Raw genomic sequence first — 17052 nt, 5'->3', positions numbered from 1 at the left:
CAATCTACAGGAGACTGAGTGAACCAAACTCTCTTTAAGTCTCTCTCTCTCTCTCTTTGTCTGTCAGTGTGTGTAAGAGGCGGATCAAAAGTCACGGTGCCTCCATGCAGAGAGAACCGTTCCACAGGAAAGAAAAAACTCCAGCTGTTTGTTTTGGGAACATCTGAATAATGATTTTACGTAAAAAGAAACACACTAACAGATGCATGGATATATTTAATACACACTATACAGTGAGCATGGAATGAAGCACTGCGTTGTGATAGACCATAGATGTTGTAGAGATGTTCGATGACGATGAAAAATGATGATCCGGTTTATCTGGCGTAGACACGGATCTTTCAAAGCTCTAACTCCATCAGAGAGATTAGTTTGGACAGATGGAAGCACACTGCTCCACACTGCTATGAGGAATTTGTACTATTTGTAACAGCAGAATTGTGGAGAAGACATTGTTGGGTCCAGACGCAAACATTCGGTAAAATAAGATGAATTTTCTTCCACGTGTATAAGCTTGTCATAAATGAATGAATCAATGAATAAATGAATGAAAGAATATTATTTCTCCAGTTTGGACCTGGACACTCATCTGTGTCCTGCACCGTTTTCTCTTTCGCACTGAACTCACTTCTCTGGGTTGCCAGGTTGGATTCAGCTGTTTTTTGTTTTTTTTTAAAAAAAAAAAAAACTTTTTCTTTAAATCGCTGGCCAAAATCTTCAAACCTTTTAATTCCCAAATATCTAAAGTCCCACATTTCAACTCTGATGTGATTTAATAGAGACATCCAGCTGTGCAGTGAGTCCTGGGGCCCATCTGGCAACCCTGTACAAATATTTTGACATCTCACAGCCATGTGAAGCCATTCAGTGCGTTTATTACTGATTGTGCCTCTTTTCGAGCATAGGGGGTTAAAATAAAGCAGTGCATAAACAACAACAACAACAACAACAACAACAATAATAATAATAATAATAATAATAATAATAAATGCAGTGCATTACTAATAATAGCACTAATAATAAATGCATAAAACTAAATAGAAGCAGAATAATAATGCTGCAAGAACTAGTTCAATGATTGACTGGGAAAGAGTGCGTGCAAATGTTTTTACCCCCCACAGTCTCTCTAATTTACACCCTTTCACACCATTTAAGAATTAAAGCTTGCAGACTGTTCGGCTCTGGAATGTGGTGAGATCAGGAAGAGGGAACATGTTTAGTGCTTTCATGACTGCTAATACTACTGAACTTTTACAGATTTCTCCAAAAACAGCTAAAAGAAAAAACAGAGAAGTAAAAATTTTAAATTAGAACTTTTGACTGTTCATGGGTTTCTATTAATAAAAGCTGATTTTGCAGTGCATGTGTGTACATGTGTGTGTGTGTGTGCGCGCGCGCGCACACACATATTTGCGCACAATATCCAGGAATGAATGCAAAAATAAATAACAATACATAAGTAAATAAGTAAATAAAAGACAGTAAAAGTAAAGGCACCCCGGAGTTGTACTCACGTCTGTGCAACGCGGCCGCCCCTTGTCCTTTGGGCTCCTAAATGCATCTGTATGCATCTGTCCGAGCAGCAGAGTCCTGGGGGAAAGCGGAATCGCGCGCCAGAGGAGACCGGGAGCGCGAGCCGGAGCTCGGGGGCGACCGGTGAGGGTGAAGAGCACGAGAGCCTCAGAACCTCCTCATTCTCCTCAGAAGACACAAACCTCAGTCTCTCTCTCTCTCTCTCTCTCTCTTTAATCTCTCTTTAGTAATCTGCACACCCCTCCCTGATACTTTCCGCGCGCCAGGATGTCGGTGTCGCTCGTGCGCGCACGTGCAAGGAACGGATCGGTAGTACAGTGAGACCGGGGGTTCAGTAATGCACAAACTGCTCCGGTACGGAGGTGGGACTGTCTCTCTCTCTCTCTCTCTCTCTCTCTCTCACACACACAGACACACACTCACACACTCTGTAGCCGCGGGCCGCAAGTGCCGCACGTGCCTCAACTTGCGCTTGTGCCGCGCGCGCGCGCTCGCTCATCCCTGCCCCGGGTAATAACTGGTGTCGGGTTTCCTCCAAATCACGACCGGTCCCGGTGACGTCACCGATTCTGATACGCGATCATACAGTACAACTGCTTCCGCACATCAAATGATCGAGGTCTGAGCGCTCAATGACGTCATGGTAAAATTTTGTATTGTTTTGTATTATTATTATTATTATACTTGGGGCATAAGGAGGGGTACACCCTGAACAGGATGTCAATCCATTCCAGGGCGTACACACACACACACACACACTACAAGCAATTTGGGAATACAATTAATTTATTCTGCATGTCTTTGGACTGTGGGAGGAAACCGGAGTAACCTGGAGTAACCCCACCGAGCACGGGGAGAACATCCAAACTCCATGAACAATCAAACCCAGACCCTGGAGGTGCGAGGCGACAGTGCTAACCACACAGCCACCATGATGCCATCACCAGTTCGGACAAGTTTATTTTTAGTTTATCCGTATACAGAGGTCTCCGCCTTAAGAATTTCCACCTTAAGAACAGATATTTTGTAAGAAATTTGCCTCAGCATAAGAAGCATTTTCGGCATACGCCCGTACAAACCGAACTGAGCCCAAACCAAATGCCGGCTAAGTGGCAGGTACATACGGGGCCCGTTCAAAGCTTGAAAAGACAAGCAAAGTGAGTTTACATATATTTTGTAGTTGTTTTTTTTTGCATTTTGTGTAAGATTTAGTGAAGACGTAGCACCAGGGGTCCCAATAATGTTAGCAAGAAGAAAAGGGAGCCGCTTTCTGTTTGGATTTTAAAGCAGCCCAGAGGAATCATAAATTAAGGTTAATAATAAATTAAGTGAGGTTCAATGTCTATTGAGTTATATTTGACTTTATTTACATGTTTTGATTGATTTTTATATGCAAAAATATGATTATAGTATTGGAAATTGGTAATATTGGTGATATTTATGGGTGGCTCGAACAGATTATCTGAGTGTATATTTTTTCCTATGGGAAAATGTGTTTCACAATACAAAATTTTACCTTCAGAACTACCAATCTCTGTGAAGTAGCTGTTGCTATAGACGCAATAAGGTATTAATATAAACCTGTGATTTTGAGCTGTGTTACTGTCAAAACCGCTGTTATATTCAAATTCAAATTCAAATTTAATTTGTCACATACACAGTCATACACAGTACGAAATGTAGTGAAATGCTTACACGACCGCCAGTGACCTTAAAAAGAGAATTAAAGCTTATAATAAGTAATAAATATGAATAAAAGAAATACGATGGAAAATTGAAATAAAAAAATAAAAATAAAATTTAACTAGGAAAAATAGAACTAAAAATAGAAACTGAAAATAGAAATATACTGTACAAATAGAAATATAATGGTGTGCAAATATGCATGGAAAAAGTGACTTTGTGCAATGGTCCAGAATGTAAACGTAAACATGTAGTGTAGATGTGATGTAAAACCATAATTGAGAATTGAGAATTTCCACACTACTCTGTCTCTTCATTACACAATGAATGATATAAACACAGCACTCTGGGCTTGTTAGCTAGCTGTGAAACAATGTTTGGTAACCATATTTATTCTAAAACAAATTTATTTACCGGAGATGTTTTGAACGCGTGAAACAAACAACTTAGGAGTTAGCTTCACTCTCTTCAAGATCAAAAGGTTAAGGTTAGGGTTTGGATTAACCTTCCCTCTAACCCTGACCCGACACTGTACTTCAGGGTGTCACTCGGATGTCGCACCGAGCCGCTAATAACCTTTACGTCAGCAAATTTGGCTGAGAATAGCTCCACTGGTGTCGAGAGTCACTGTAATGACCCCGGGTAACACAATACGAACTCGTGAGGGAGAAAATTTCCTGTAGTGATGGAGTTCAGTTAAAGCAAGATAAAAGAGAGTTCATGTGTCCTGACCTTAATTGCAAATCTTCGTTAACTGGTACTGGACTGTATCTGTGTGTTCAGTGCCAACAGACCCAAGAGTGGTTTTCCAAAGTGTAACACTCTGGAATGGCCTGTACATCACTGACAGCATCTGAGCACATGGTCTCTAACAGGTCCTGGAGTTTAAAAGCTCAGTTGTTAAAGGGGTAATTCCTGAACAATACCTTCACAGTTAATTAGCTGAGATGTGTTTCAGTTGTGTCTTTTAGCTGCTTTGCATCCTGGGATTTTGAATCCAGGACCTCTAAGCTGGATTTATTCTTACTATTACACTGAACATGACTGGGAAATGAGAAAAGAGTGAGAGAAGAAGCTCTTTTTCATTTTAACAGAAAAACTAGACAAGAAGGCAGAAACCAAAATCACAATTTCAACTGAAACAAATTTCCTGTTAACATTCCACACTCCGATCGCAGAGCAGATCACCTGAAGCGGCCCAGCTCTCTGGCTCGTCTGGGATTTAAACCCACATCCTTCCAGAACCTAGCACAAAACCTTAAGCTGCAATGAATCCCAGAGGCAAGCACAGATCCATCATCGCTCTCACAGTCCAATGAGTGCTCAGAGTGTGAGAATCTGGTCTGGAGAAGCAGGCGCATGACAGGAACCAGACATGGAGCTCGGTCCAAGCGCAATTACAGTCCAAGTTACACCAGCACATATGCCGGAGCATGAACACCACAAGGCATCAAAAGCCAAGATAAATTCAAAAGCTGACAAAAGCAAAAGCGTGGTATTGTTTCTCTTCACCTACAGCCTTGTGAGATTCACCAGATCACACGGAACGCCCGTAATGCGTATTCCAGTTTGGTAACTGTGCAGCACGTGGTTTCTGGATCTTTTCGTGCCGATCGGAGACGCGGTGCGAGGGGAAGCCCGACTTCCTCCCCGAAGGAGCAGCACGTGATGGCGAACGCAGAACATTAGCAGATGTTCAAGAGACAAAACAAGCACGCGCTACTCTGTACGACTGTCTGACCTATATTTCACTCTGTGTACCTCAACCTTTATAAGTAAATAAATAAATAACTTCAAAAAAAATGAATAAATAGAAGTAACACATGGTAAATATTATAACACACGGAGAATGGAATGAAAGAGTAAAAATTATTTAAGGGTTTGTTTAGTTATTAGTTGATTAACTCTCATAAGGATGTTTAATATAATGCAAAATAAAACATATAAACAAGAAAAATAATATAAAAGTATTGTACATCAGTCAAAACATTTTTTTATTCTAAAAGTTGTTTATTTTTACAGAAACTGTATTCAATAATATGAATAAATATTATATCCATGGTTTTGTTTGTTAAAGATGTGAAAGGGGTTTCATGTTTTTTTAAATATGCTATGTTATAAGTTATTCTAAATAAATAATATATATATATATATATATATATATTTATATATATTTGAGCAGCTGAATAAAAAAAAATACTCTATTCTAAAAAAACAATCATATAACAGAACATAATCCATGACACAACAGTAGAAACATGACTAATGATTACACTAGGTGTATTGTCCAACTAATTGTAAGAATTTAAATTGCAATATGTGATTCATCTTCAAATGTTTATGTTCAAATTTGTTATTAGCGCCTGAGTCTGGATGAGGCTCCTGATTGGCTGAGGAGGTTAGAACCCTGCAGCGTCGCCACATTGCTTCAGGTTCAGATTATACGACTGCATGATTTGTGTTGCGTTTCTCTACGCTGAGATCACGACAACACACATGGCGCTGGCCTTCTTCCGGGAAATTGTCCACCGCTGTGTTTACACTTTGTCCTGATCACTATCAGTGCCTTAACCACATCTGAGAATTCAGAAAAAAATATTTGTTTGTTTGTTGTTTTGTGTTTTTTTTATTAGCCTTCAACCTGCTTGTGAGGGTTGTTTTTTTCACGCTGACATACAGAGCTTTCAGCAGACTTTAAATTTCCTGCTTTGAACTGCTGCTGCGAAATGAAAATAAAGGAGCTATTTATCCTGAGTCCAGATGTCTATTAATGACGCATCATGGATTCATTAATAGAGTTTTAAAAGCAGAAAGGAATCCCGCAGCTACGGACACAACTGTTATCTATTACCGCGCGCCTGCCGAGTCGGTTTGTGGCAAAAACAAGGATGAATATGGTTAAAATCATATGAGCGTCGATGTTGGGTAACGATAGTTTGCTTCCAAATAATACTCACTCACTCATTGTCTATACCGCTTTATCCTGTGTTCAGGGTCGCGGAGGCCTGGAGCCTATCCCAGGAGACTTAGGGCATGAGGCGGGGTACACCCTGGACAGGGTGCCAAAACTATCGCAGGGCACACTTACTCACACAGTACGGGCAATTTGGAAACGCCAATGAGCCTAATCTACATGTCTTTGGACTGTGGGAGGAAACCGGAGTACCCGGAGGAAACCCACCAACCACAGGGAGAAACCTCATGCACACAGAGATGGGAATCGAGCCTGGCCGGGAATTGAACCCAAACCCTGGAGGTGCAAGGCGACAGTGCTAACCACTACACCACCGCGCCTTCCAAATGATACAAATTACATAAATCTTTCAGAAGCATGGAATATCCACATTGGCGGAAGTAAGGCTTCCTAAAAGTCTCCAGAGCAGGTGGAAAGAAACAGGTCCTGTGATCCAGGTCCAAATAAATAAAGGAGTGTTATCCACCTGAGGCAGAATTCAGGCAAGGTGAGATGCTTAGAAAGTTATGGTTTCTATAGTAACAGTTCATTCATGAGGATGTTTTCTTGTTGACGCTATGGAAGGAGTCTCCAGTGTCAGAACCGAGCTAAGAACAGGAACGAAATCGATTCCACAGCATTAAATGATGTAACTAGAAATAGAAAACAAGTACCAAAAATATAAATGTCTTTGTTTTTGAAGGAACCTTTATTCATCACACCGTCTTGTTTTCCTCTTTACAGTTACATCACATTACTTATGTAAACATACAGTACAGAACGTGGGATCTTGAACATTAGAATGATTTTAGTCTCTGTATACATTACTTTAAAACATTAAAGAGAGGAGAAAAAAAGGAGAAAAAAACATTCCGTTATCGTGTTTCTTTAAACACAAATGTTTTTGAGGGATGGTTTTAATTCCTGTAATGTACAGCGGAGATGAAAATAGAGATGGAGATGGAAATGGTTAAAGCAGAAGCGAAGAAAGAAACATTCTGAAGAATGAAAAAGGCAAGCTGCCAATAGATGTTCGCAAAAGCCTAATGAGAACTGCAGAGACTCAACTTCCTGTCCGGACAGGATGTCGGTGAGAACATGTGGTCCTGCTCACAAATCTTGCCTTCAAATCTTTTATTATTATTATTATTATTATTATTATTAATGGACTGTCTGAATGAGCACAAACACACAAAATATAGAGTACAGTAAGTATTACTGCATCCGTAGTAATTGTATAATAACATTAATGGCATTCTAATCATTTGTTTAAATTATTTGTAAATAAAGTCAATAATGAAAAAGCAAACATGCCACTTTTCTTTGTATATACACATATATTCACAGGTGCATCCAAATAAATTAGAATATCAGTGAAAAGTTGATTTAGTTGAAGTGAAACCCAATTAATGAATTATTATAGAGATTTATTAGGCACAGACTGATATATTTCAAGTGTGTATTGCTTTTAATTTTAATGATTATGGCTTCACATTGATCACATGTGGGCTTCACAGTGGGAATCACACATTCAGGAACCGCTAATTCACTCTCTCTACGTCCACACGGCAGACAGAGAAAAAAATCTCAATATAGGACTCATCAGACTAAAGGACAGTTTTCCATGTATCTAATCTCTTGTGTATTTGACCCGAGCAAGTCTCTTCTGCTTGCTGAAGTAATGGTCGCAATACTGAGGCTAGTAGTTTTAATAAACTCATCCTCTGCAGCAGAGGTAGCCCTTGGTCTTTCTTTCCTGGGTCCTGTGATGGTCCTCATGTGGTTTTGGAGACTGCACTTGAGGATATCCAATGTTCTTGAGTGTACCACCAAATGCAGGAGCCAATGATCATTCCTTTTTGTTTTACTGCGACAGGCTGCAAAGTGCCGAAAGATATCATTTAAAACCTGGTTGTTTATGTAACAGCCTCAGCAGCGACCTCATTTCCCCTCTTTTCTGTTCCAACCACTCAGCATTCAGCATCAGCAGTTACTAATCACCGGACTGATCATTTGTCATCATCTGCACCTGCACTGGTTCATGTCTAAAGTTAGATGAGTTTTATGCTTTAATGATTCATTGGCTTAACAAACAAAAACGCTGCTTTGCAGCTGCTTAGGTACAGGGACGTCAACAGGAAGACAAGAGTTCTTCTCCGTCCTGTACCACGAGTGTGTCATGTCCAGTAGGTTCCACACTCGAACACACACACACACACAGGGAGATTATTCTCACAAGGAGTGTTATTCGTCCCAGTCTGGGCAGAACCCCAGTGTGTGTGTGTGTGTGTGTTTATGCTTTGGCTCATTTGCAACTGATATTTGCAAAGAGTAAGATTTCAGTCACATTTTCAGGTTTTCACTTGTGTTAACGTGATTTATCAGTAATATACAGAAAAGTGGTGAATTAAAAAAAGACAGGTTTATAGTAATTATCACAGTGTTAGTAAAAGGAGCTAACTTGTTTTGCGTCATGACATTTCGCTATAAACAGATAAAAAGTAGAAAATGTCATTCGTTAATTAATAAAACATGGTACGTTGTTGTGGTGTGGAGGCATCTAACCATCTAACGGTCACGATCTAAAAAAATATCATCAACTTCAGGATGTTAACTCATCACACATCACAGAGAGAGAGAGAGAGAGAAACAGAACGAATTTAGGTGGGTTTTGTCTCTAAGCATTATATTAAACGCAACACATTTTAAACGCCTTATAAATAGACGTTTTGCTGTTTGTTTGCCGGTCAAGTCGGAAAGCGACATCGCAGTGAAGGACCGCGCTCGCGTTTCCTCCTGCACCGACTGCATGTCCATCTGCAAATCATTATTACCCCACGCATGCACCTCGGCCTGCTGGGAGATAATTGGCATTGCTCGAGATTAGCTTGGGAATTAGAGGAGAGGGGTTTCACAATCCCAGGACCAGACATGAGAGAAAGAGAAGGATGATATAGACCTTCAGTCACATAAAACCTCTCTTACGGTAATCAGCTGAACGCTTGGTGAGGATTCGGACTGTTAATCTGTGTAAATGTGTGTTAGTCACAGAGACAGCGAGCGCCTGGACATCCAGTTTACTGAGTGTGTTAGTCATGCCTATAAAAAGCCCATCTTACTCTTACACACACACACACACAATGTTCTCTAGAGATTATATGGACCAACAAAAACACAAACGCTACACAAAGAAAACCAGGACAGGCAGGTAGCAAATGTTGCTTCAGAATATATTTTCTTTCCACAGTGTAGATGAGATTTATTTATTCCTGATTTTTTTTATGCTAAATACGATGCATTGATAACTAAACCTAACTCCGTTGGTGTCAAAAATATATTAGCATTAGCTAGCTTTGAGATCACGTTACATTCAGCTGTATTTTATTTGTTTTTTGTAGACCGTGATAAACCTTAGCTAGCCGAAGTAGCGTGATCTCATAAGCTAACTAAAACGTTAGCAGGTTAGTCTTATTGGCAAGCGAGTTAGTGCTTGGACACTTAAAAAGTGACTAACAGCGAGGCAGCATTGGGTACCATCACAGAGCAGGGCAGTTGAGGGGTCGAGGGTTAACCGTCTTGTTGAATGATGCAATATAAGAGTCAAAGTCAAAGCTTAACCGTGAGGTCGACCTGCTCTGTTTTACCCTGGAACACCTGGCAATCATGGTGGTTTATAATAAGGAATTGCACATAGACTGTACTGTAGAGTTTAAATTTCAAGGCACCATAATCGCGAGCTAGCTAGATAAGCTGTAAAGCTACATTATTTATAGCCAAAGTTTGGGCCACTGTATTTATACAGAAAAAAAACTGTCCAATAATATATATAAATGCAAACTTAACCAGTGCAGTATGACCTCAGTAAAGCGAAACAGTCGTCCTATTGGTAAAGATCTTCACAGATTTAATCTCAGGTCCCACTTCCATAATGTTCGCTACAGATTGCTAGAAATTCACAATTAGTGTGTGTCTAGCTGGATCTTACCAGGGGGTCGTAGTGACCTTCAGTGATTCACAGCTTGCAAATCCACAAACTAATGAACAGCAGAAGTTTTTTACTCTACAATAAAAGTGAGCCACATCTGTGAAACTGTCCTGCTTGGCAGTCAAAATGGTAAAAGTTGTTTTTTGTAAGAAGTTGGGTCTGATATCAAATCTATTGTATGTTTTTTTCTATTCAAACGCACTGGATGCTGGTTGTGAGTGACTGAACATACAAAAATGGAAACATGACCAAGATGGCCACCAAGTGGACAGGTTGTATTACAAGGTCTTAGCTACGCCAAGTTGCAACACCCCAAGTGATCTCACAATAAGGAGTTGAGAAGGAATCTTGTTTATAAAAAAAAAAAAATTTGATCATGTTAAGATTACATTAACTAACATCCACGTGCAAAACAAACCCCATCCAAATAAGGAAAACTTAACGCATTTAGAAAATGGTGCCGAAGAACTTAAACTCAATCTTCTCATTGAACTCTTAAAAGACATCAAGACCCTTAACCCTCGACTGCTGAGATGTGTGTTTGGATGGGATTGTTGCCTTGCTGCTATGTCTTTTTCTATAGAAGGCTCCATTGTCACTTCGGACATGGCGAGAACATCATAGGGGCCAGTGGTTAAGGCATTGGACTACAGTTCGTAAGGTCCCAGGTTCAAAACCCCACAACCACCAAGTTGCCACTGTTGGGCCCTTAAGCAAGGCCCTTAACCCTCAACTGCTCAGATGTATAATGAGATAAAAATGTAAGTCGCTCTGGATAAGAGCGTCTGCCAAATGCCTAAATGTAAATGTAAATCATAGAGCACCAATAATACACGTATATTGCTGTAATGAAACAATTATCCCTGAAAGCATGTTAAACACATATCTATACTCGCGGTACAATAAGTGACATTTGAAAGAAAAGACATAGGGAGGAAAAAACTTCTTCTTCATACAACATGAAAGACCCCTTTGGAAGCTAATCGTCTCGGCTACTGGTGATATTCATCTCTATCCGTCCTTTTTAACTACACCACAGCAGTAACCCTGCAAAGAGGAAGTGGCTAATGAGCCCCGCGCTGATGAAAGAGATTATACAGCAATTTACTTTTTGCCAAGGTTAATTGCTGACTGATGTGTATCACACCACAGAAAAAGGCGGCGCCCTTGATATATTGTTTTTGGGTGACGGGACGTTTGAGTTCATCTACAACTCATTAGATTGGTTTCCCTTCAAGCTCCTGGTCCCATGTGGTTATTAGCGGCTTCTTAAGAGTGTTTAAGAATCAGCCGCTGAATCAGCAGAGAAGGAAGCTGAATCACGCTTAACATGACCAAAAACACGCTTACTGCGCTCACTTCGAATAAAACCAAAAGTTCAATCACCAGACATTTGAATTCCTTGTTGGTCGGTGATTTTCCTCATGCGTCAGCTGTTTTATGAAACGTCTTCCGACTTCGTGCTTATGATTCAATACCACCTACAAACTTTGAGGCCACTGAAGAAAATAAAAGTAATTCGGGTTTTCCAAGATGGCGCCCTCAAATATTTTAATGTTTAGAGTCCTGAAGGCAAAAACAACATTCTAGTAAGTAAAACCTATTCGAAAAGAGTCAGTCATTTATCTGCTAATAGGACAAGACCGTTCCAAACGTGCAAACTAAACATATGATCAGCAGAAACAAACCCAGGTAATACACTACATCCTGTCTGAAAGACATCGAGCTAAAGGATGTGTTATATCAGCTAGGAAACAAGTTTCTGCATGTTTTTTTCGGCCATCACAGACACTTTTGCTTTTCCTTTCTTGTTATCTGCCAACGAAACACAGGAGAATTAAACATAAGCTTCATTTTGAAGCACAAGGGTTCTAAGGCTGCTTCAGCTGCCAACAAAACAAATCTGTCCTGCCCGATCAGATACAGCTGATTATAGAGAACGTCCTTCATGTTTCGTCGTTTAAAATCTCCACTACTGCATAAAATGTCACGGAGGACCTCATAAGGAGTGCATATGTTACCCAGAAGAAGAGCTAGGGTTGCCTCAAAAGCCTGTGAAGTGTCAGAACCTATTTCTATACAGCTCTCAGACACTCAGTGTTGATGCAGTGGAGCGCTGAACTCAAGATATGTTCAAGCATGAAAGCTTTGCCTCATAAAAGTCCAAATGCAAGGTCAATCTCAAGATCAGGCAGATTTTACAGTCAAGCAGTCCAAAGGCTTTAGTCATTTTCATCACCAACAGAACAGAGCTGGAGAGAAGAGAGAAACGTGTGGGCCGTGGATTCGGTACGAGCTGCAATCAGACGCAGTCCAGACCCACACCAAGTGTCAACCAACATGGACAACAAAAACATAGTCATGAGCTTTGGGCAGATTGATTGAGTTCAGCCTTAATGCAACGTTAAACAGGACTTTGCTGTGTTTGGTTTTTCTCTCTGAACCCTTCCTTCAATTTACAGTTTTTATACATGAAGTGCATTTGTCTCTGGTGTACAGTATGACTTGTGTGCTAACAGTCCAATATGCTAAAACTCAGAGCTGTGTCAGTGTAAAACAATGCACATAATGTGCCAGTAATTATCTTTGATTGTTGGAAGGCCATGCCTTCTCAAGCTTAAATTAAAACTTCTGAAAAAATGTTTCTTATGGTTACATACAGTAAATGTTATTCGTTAATAAATGCTAGTGATAAAAGATCAACATTTAGTGACATAAAGACCATGCCCACTTTAAAGTGATTGGACGACACACAGGCTACAATATCATTCCTGGTATTGACTGACAGGTGCATACTGTAGGTGCCGCCTCCTTTGCTGTGATTGACAGGCACAGAGAACGCACCTCTTTAACTGAGATACAGATCTGAGTATATCGCTCATGCCTTCATTATTGTGACTGACAGCCACATATTCATCGATGTGACTTTTATCCAACTAGGCCACGCCTCTATTACTGTGACTGACAGCCATATAGGCCATGCCTCTCACACTATCAGTGAGATATGCTCTTGCCTCCAGCATTGTGACTGCATCCCTTATAGACCACACTTCCTATGTTGTAACTGAAGGATATATAGGCCACACCTCCTTCACTGTGACTGACAGGAATATAGGCCACACCTCCTTCCCTGTGACCGACAGGAACATAGGCCACGGCTGTATTACTGTGACTGAGAGGTACACAGACCACGCCCCATCACTGTGACTGACAGGCACATAGGCCACACCCCCTTCACTGTGCCCAACATGAACATTGGCCACACCTCTATCACGGTGACCAAGAGGAACATTGGCCACGCCTTCAACACTGTGACTGACAGGCACATGGGTCATTCACAGGCTATAAATCATTCCTGATTTTGTTGGCTTGGGCTCGTTTTCTGTGTGTTTATCGTGTGATGGTCCCCCGATGCGAGGACGTGACGGTAGGTTTGTTTGAAGTCCCAGCGTTTTCCCTGGAGAACTGTCCCTGAGTGTATATGTTACTGTAAGACTGATCAGCTTCCAGAAAAAACAAACCGTAAAGACTTTTATTCTTCACTTCAGGCCTTCGGACCATGAGATATTACAGTAGCTGCTGACGTGGCTTTCCACAGTAATGATGAAGGACTGGAAAAGTAGCGATTTATAATTAGCAATGTTAGCATTTCAGCAAGAAGTGTTGATTTAGCCTGAGAGTGTTTGTGTGTGTGTGGCCTCACGGTGGTGAGGAGGGAGGAGCCGAGCACTCAGCAGACATGTGACATTTCTCCTATCCGCTGTAAGTGGTGTGTTGATGCTGACAGAGAAGTGCGAACTCTCAAACTCCACGTCAAAGACTTACCGGAAGACTGCAACAGATTTCCACGCGCACGTTTAGTTTAGAGTCTAAACTTATGGGGATTCTTTTCCTTTGCTAGTTCCTTGTTATGCTAATGCGCGAGCCTCGATCAGTGCTGCTTATATCCTTAAATGTTTTGGGTTTGGAACGTTTTAGACCGCTCGCTTCTTGAATAAAATATTATGTCGCTTAAAAAGTGTGCTCATGTCAATGAGTATGTTCACATCAGGGCTAAGTTACATTTGGCCACGCCCATAAAATTCCATAAAAGCTGACCAAATGACAACTGAACGGTTTGATATCTAGTCAGATTAGTTTTAATTAACTGGTTTGCTTTTAGAAGTTTTAAGGTTGATCAATTTTAATGCAACAGATATTTCTTTCTGTCTCTTAACACTTCTGACTACAATAACGACCTCATCTAATTGTTTTTACCCAGAAACACCTCCTGTTCTCCTGTTAGCACCTCCTGTCCCTTGTCCATCAGCTTCAGCTGTTCCTCCAGGTCGATGTCACCGGGTAAAAATGCTAAAGATAGTCCCCTGAGCGAGGCTAATCTCAGCGTGCTGTCAGCTGCTCTGTTGCTGGACTAACTCGGTCTGAGTCCCTGTGGCACCTGCCAGCTCGGTCAGGAATAAAACACTCAGTGTGGTGCTGCTATGGAGAAATAATAAGTGATGGGGTGGTGCGATCGAGCGGAGTCACTGTTACCGAATTGTCACCTATAACAACTCCACTATACCAAGAAACCACACCCAAACACATAAAAAAACTTTACGTCTTTTAATAGATACGCCGTTTCTATAGAAACATTAACAGTTCTTCCTGACCATGATGAGATCCTCTCACGTGCAGCACTATCTGGTATGTAAAAACAATGATGGATTTGCTTTGAGGTAAGTAAAAGACGTTAATCATCATAAGCAATGCCAGCTTCCAGATGCAGATGCAAAGCGTTTGTCTAAAAACAGGGAAAATAAGCGCTGAGATATAAAACAGGGCTCCAAATTAAAGACAAACAGTGAAACACATCCTAGCAGATGCTAACGTCTGATGATTTGATGCAAACCGAGGACTTCTTTATTAACGCCTGACTCGCTCTGTGACATTTCTCATGCAGAGTTAAAGAGAACATTGTGTGTGTGTGTGTGTGTGTGTGTGTGTAACTGAGCAGTGTCTCCGGTCAGACCTGGTTCCCCTCCAGCGAGTATTAACTCCAAATGGAGGTTTAAACCTGGGGAGTCGAAGCCAGACAGAACAGGCCTTAATTAAAGCCAGCCAACTGTACCAAAGATTAATGGATGCATGAGTCAGATCATCCACTCTCCCATGAAAAAAAAAATGATAATAATAAGGAGGTAGCTAGAAGACTATCAGAGTGGGAAAGGGTGTCCGTGAGGTTCTTGAGTAGGTTACAGTTTTCTTTTTTTTTTTAAGTGCATTAGGATTCTAATCTGGAACAGTTTAATCATGGACAGATCAGATGGCAGAGATAAAAGGATCCGACTCACCTGAAACTCATAGCCACAGGTATGGCTGACTTCCAGTGTAAACGAATCACTCAGCTTTACTGATGTTAAGACTAATAACAGGAGCAACAGGATGAATAGAACCAGCTTAACCGCTCATATTTAACCAAATCTCAACCCTGTGAATGTCAGAACAACGGGTCTAAACATGAGGCACAAGCAATAAGAGTGTAGACACAGATATGGGGTTTTTCGACTACTTGCTAAAAATAGGGAATAAAATGGATTGCACACCAATGAAAGTCCAGTAGCAAGCCAACCAATTGTTATTTACTGTATTTATTTATTTATTTATTATTATTTTTTTTTTTTAGTTGTAATTGGAAAAGGTAAAATGGGTAACACCGTGGCATCACATCGCCAATGTTGAGTAAAGTCGTTAATGTCCTCACCATGCTAGGTTGGTTTCCTCTTGGTTCCCAGACTGTCCAAAGACATTACCAAGATGAGGTTAATTGGCATTTCCATATTGCTTGTAGTGTGTGAGCTTTTGTGCTCTGCGATGGATGGCACCCCGTCCAGGATATGTGTCCTGCCTCGTGCCACGAGTCCCCTGGCATAGGCTTCAGGCCTCCTGCATCCCTGGACACCATAACTGCTATAGAGAGTGAGTGAGTGGGTGCAGTTCCATTTTGTGCGAATGATTTCAGCCTGATTGTACTGGAACCAGACCTGATTGTTTAAAGACTTACTGAGAAAGGAAACCATTATCTGATTGGTTTACTTTCACAGCATTTGGGAGACACCATTATCTTTGTAGAGTGACTATCTTGTTTATACATCAGAGCAGTTCAGGGTTAAGGATCTTGCTCAAAGGGCCAAACATTGGCGGATTGGTAGTGCTGGGATTTAAACTCATGACCTTTAAATAAGCAATTCTAGGTCTTTACCATTGAGTTTCCACATGTGGTTACAACTGCGTTTGTATGAAGGAGTTTTAGTGGCTGATTTGGAATTTGTTAAGATGTATTTTAGTTAAACATGTGTTCTGATTGGATGGGAACTGCAGTCTAACTGTTTGTTTGCATTGCTACTAGACAATGGAAGTGATGTTAAATTGCCTCCAGTGTTAAATTACTGGTCTGATGGTTTACAGTTCGTTTGGTTCTTGTTATTATAGTGACAATGAAGTAGGAACTGATGGTTAATTGGTGAAAGTAGCTTTAGGGACAGAGTCTGTGTCACTTACAGTATGGGGTACAGTGACACTTGTAATCTACGTGTTTCAGGCTGGATAAATGCATATGTCTGTTGTATAGCATTGCATGAGTTATGGGGTTAGGGCTAGACTGGGGCTTATTTAGGTGGGATCAGTTACAAGGTTCATGCCTGGAAAACATATTGGTTCTGCAGTGAATCCTTGGACCAATTCATTTTAGTGACAGCATAAATGGATAAAGTAGCCTTGGGCAGGATCTGCAGTAAAGATATTAATTTATATTCAGGTAAATAAGTAAATCTGAAGAACTCGGGTATCTCTATTTTATTTATAGTGAAAGCAGGGTTTCCAGCAGGGCTCTCCCTGGGCTAGGAGTCTAAAAACAAAT

The 17052-nt window shown here is 40.7% G+C and overlaps 1 protein-coding gene across 2 annotated transcripts in view; it reads right to left on the bottom strand.

Annotated features, from left to right (window-relative positions):
* The window catches only part of LOC128510645 (collagen alpha-1(XXIV) chain), a 112649-nt gene that overhangs the window by 85570 nt on the left and 10027 nt on the right, over positions 1-17052 (bottom strand). Inside the window, exon 1 of one of the 2 annotated variants that reach the window (XM_053483078.1) lies at positions 1515-1904. The exons of the other annotated variant lie outside the window; for it this stretch is intronic. Within the exon in view, the coding sequence (XP_053339053.1) occupies positions 1515-1561 (47 nt within the window). The 5' untranslated portion in view covers positions 1562-1904. Of the gene's footprint in view, positions 1-1514; positions 1905-17052 lie in introns of those variants that run through there. 2 annotated transcript variants of the gene reach the window in all.

Source organism: Clarias gariepinus, chromosome 22 (genome assembly GCF_024256425.1).
Source record: "Clarias gariepinus isolate MV-2021 ecotype Netherlands chromosome 22, CGAR_prim_01v2, whole genome shotgun sequence".
Classification (NCBI taxonomy): domain Eukaryota; kingdom Metazoa; phylum Chordata; class Actinopteri; order Siluriformes; family Clariidae; genus Clarias; species Clarias gariepinus.
Note: the sequence above shows the minus strand (reverse complement) of the source record. Positions and strands in the feature narration are given on the sequence as shown.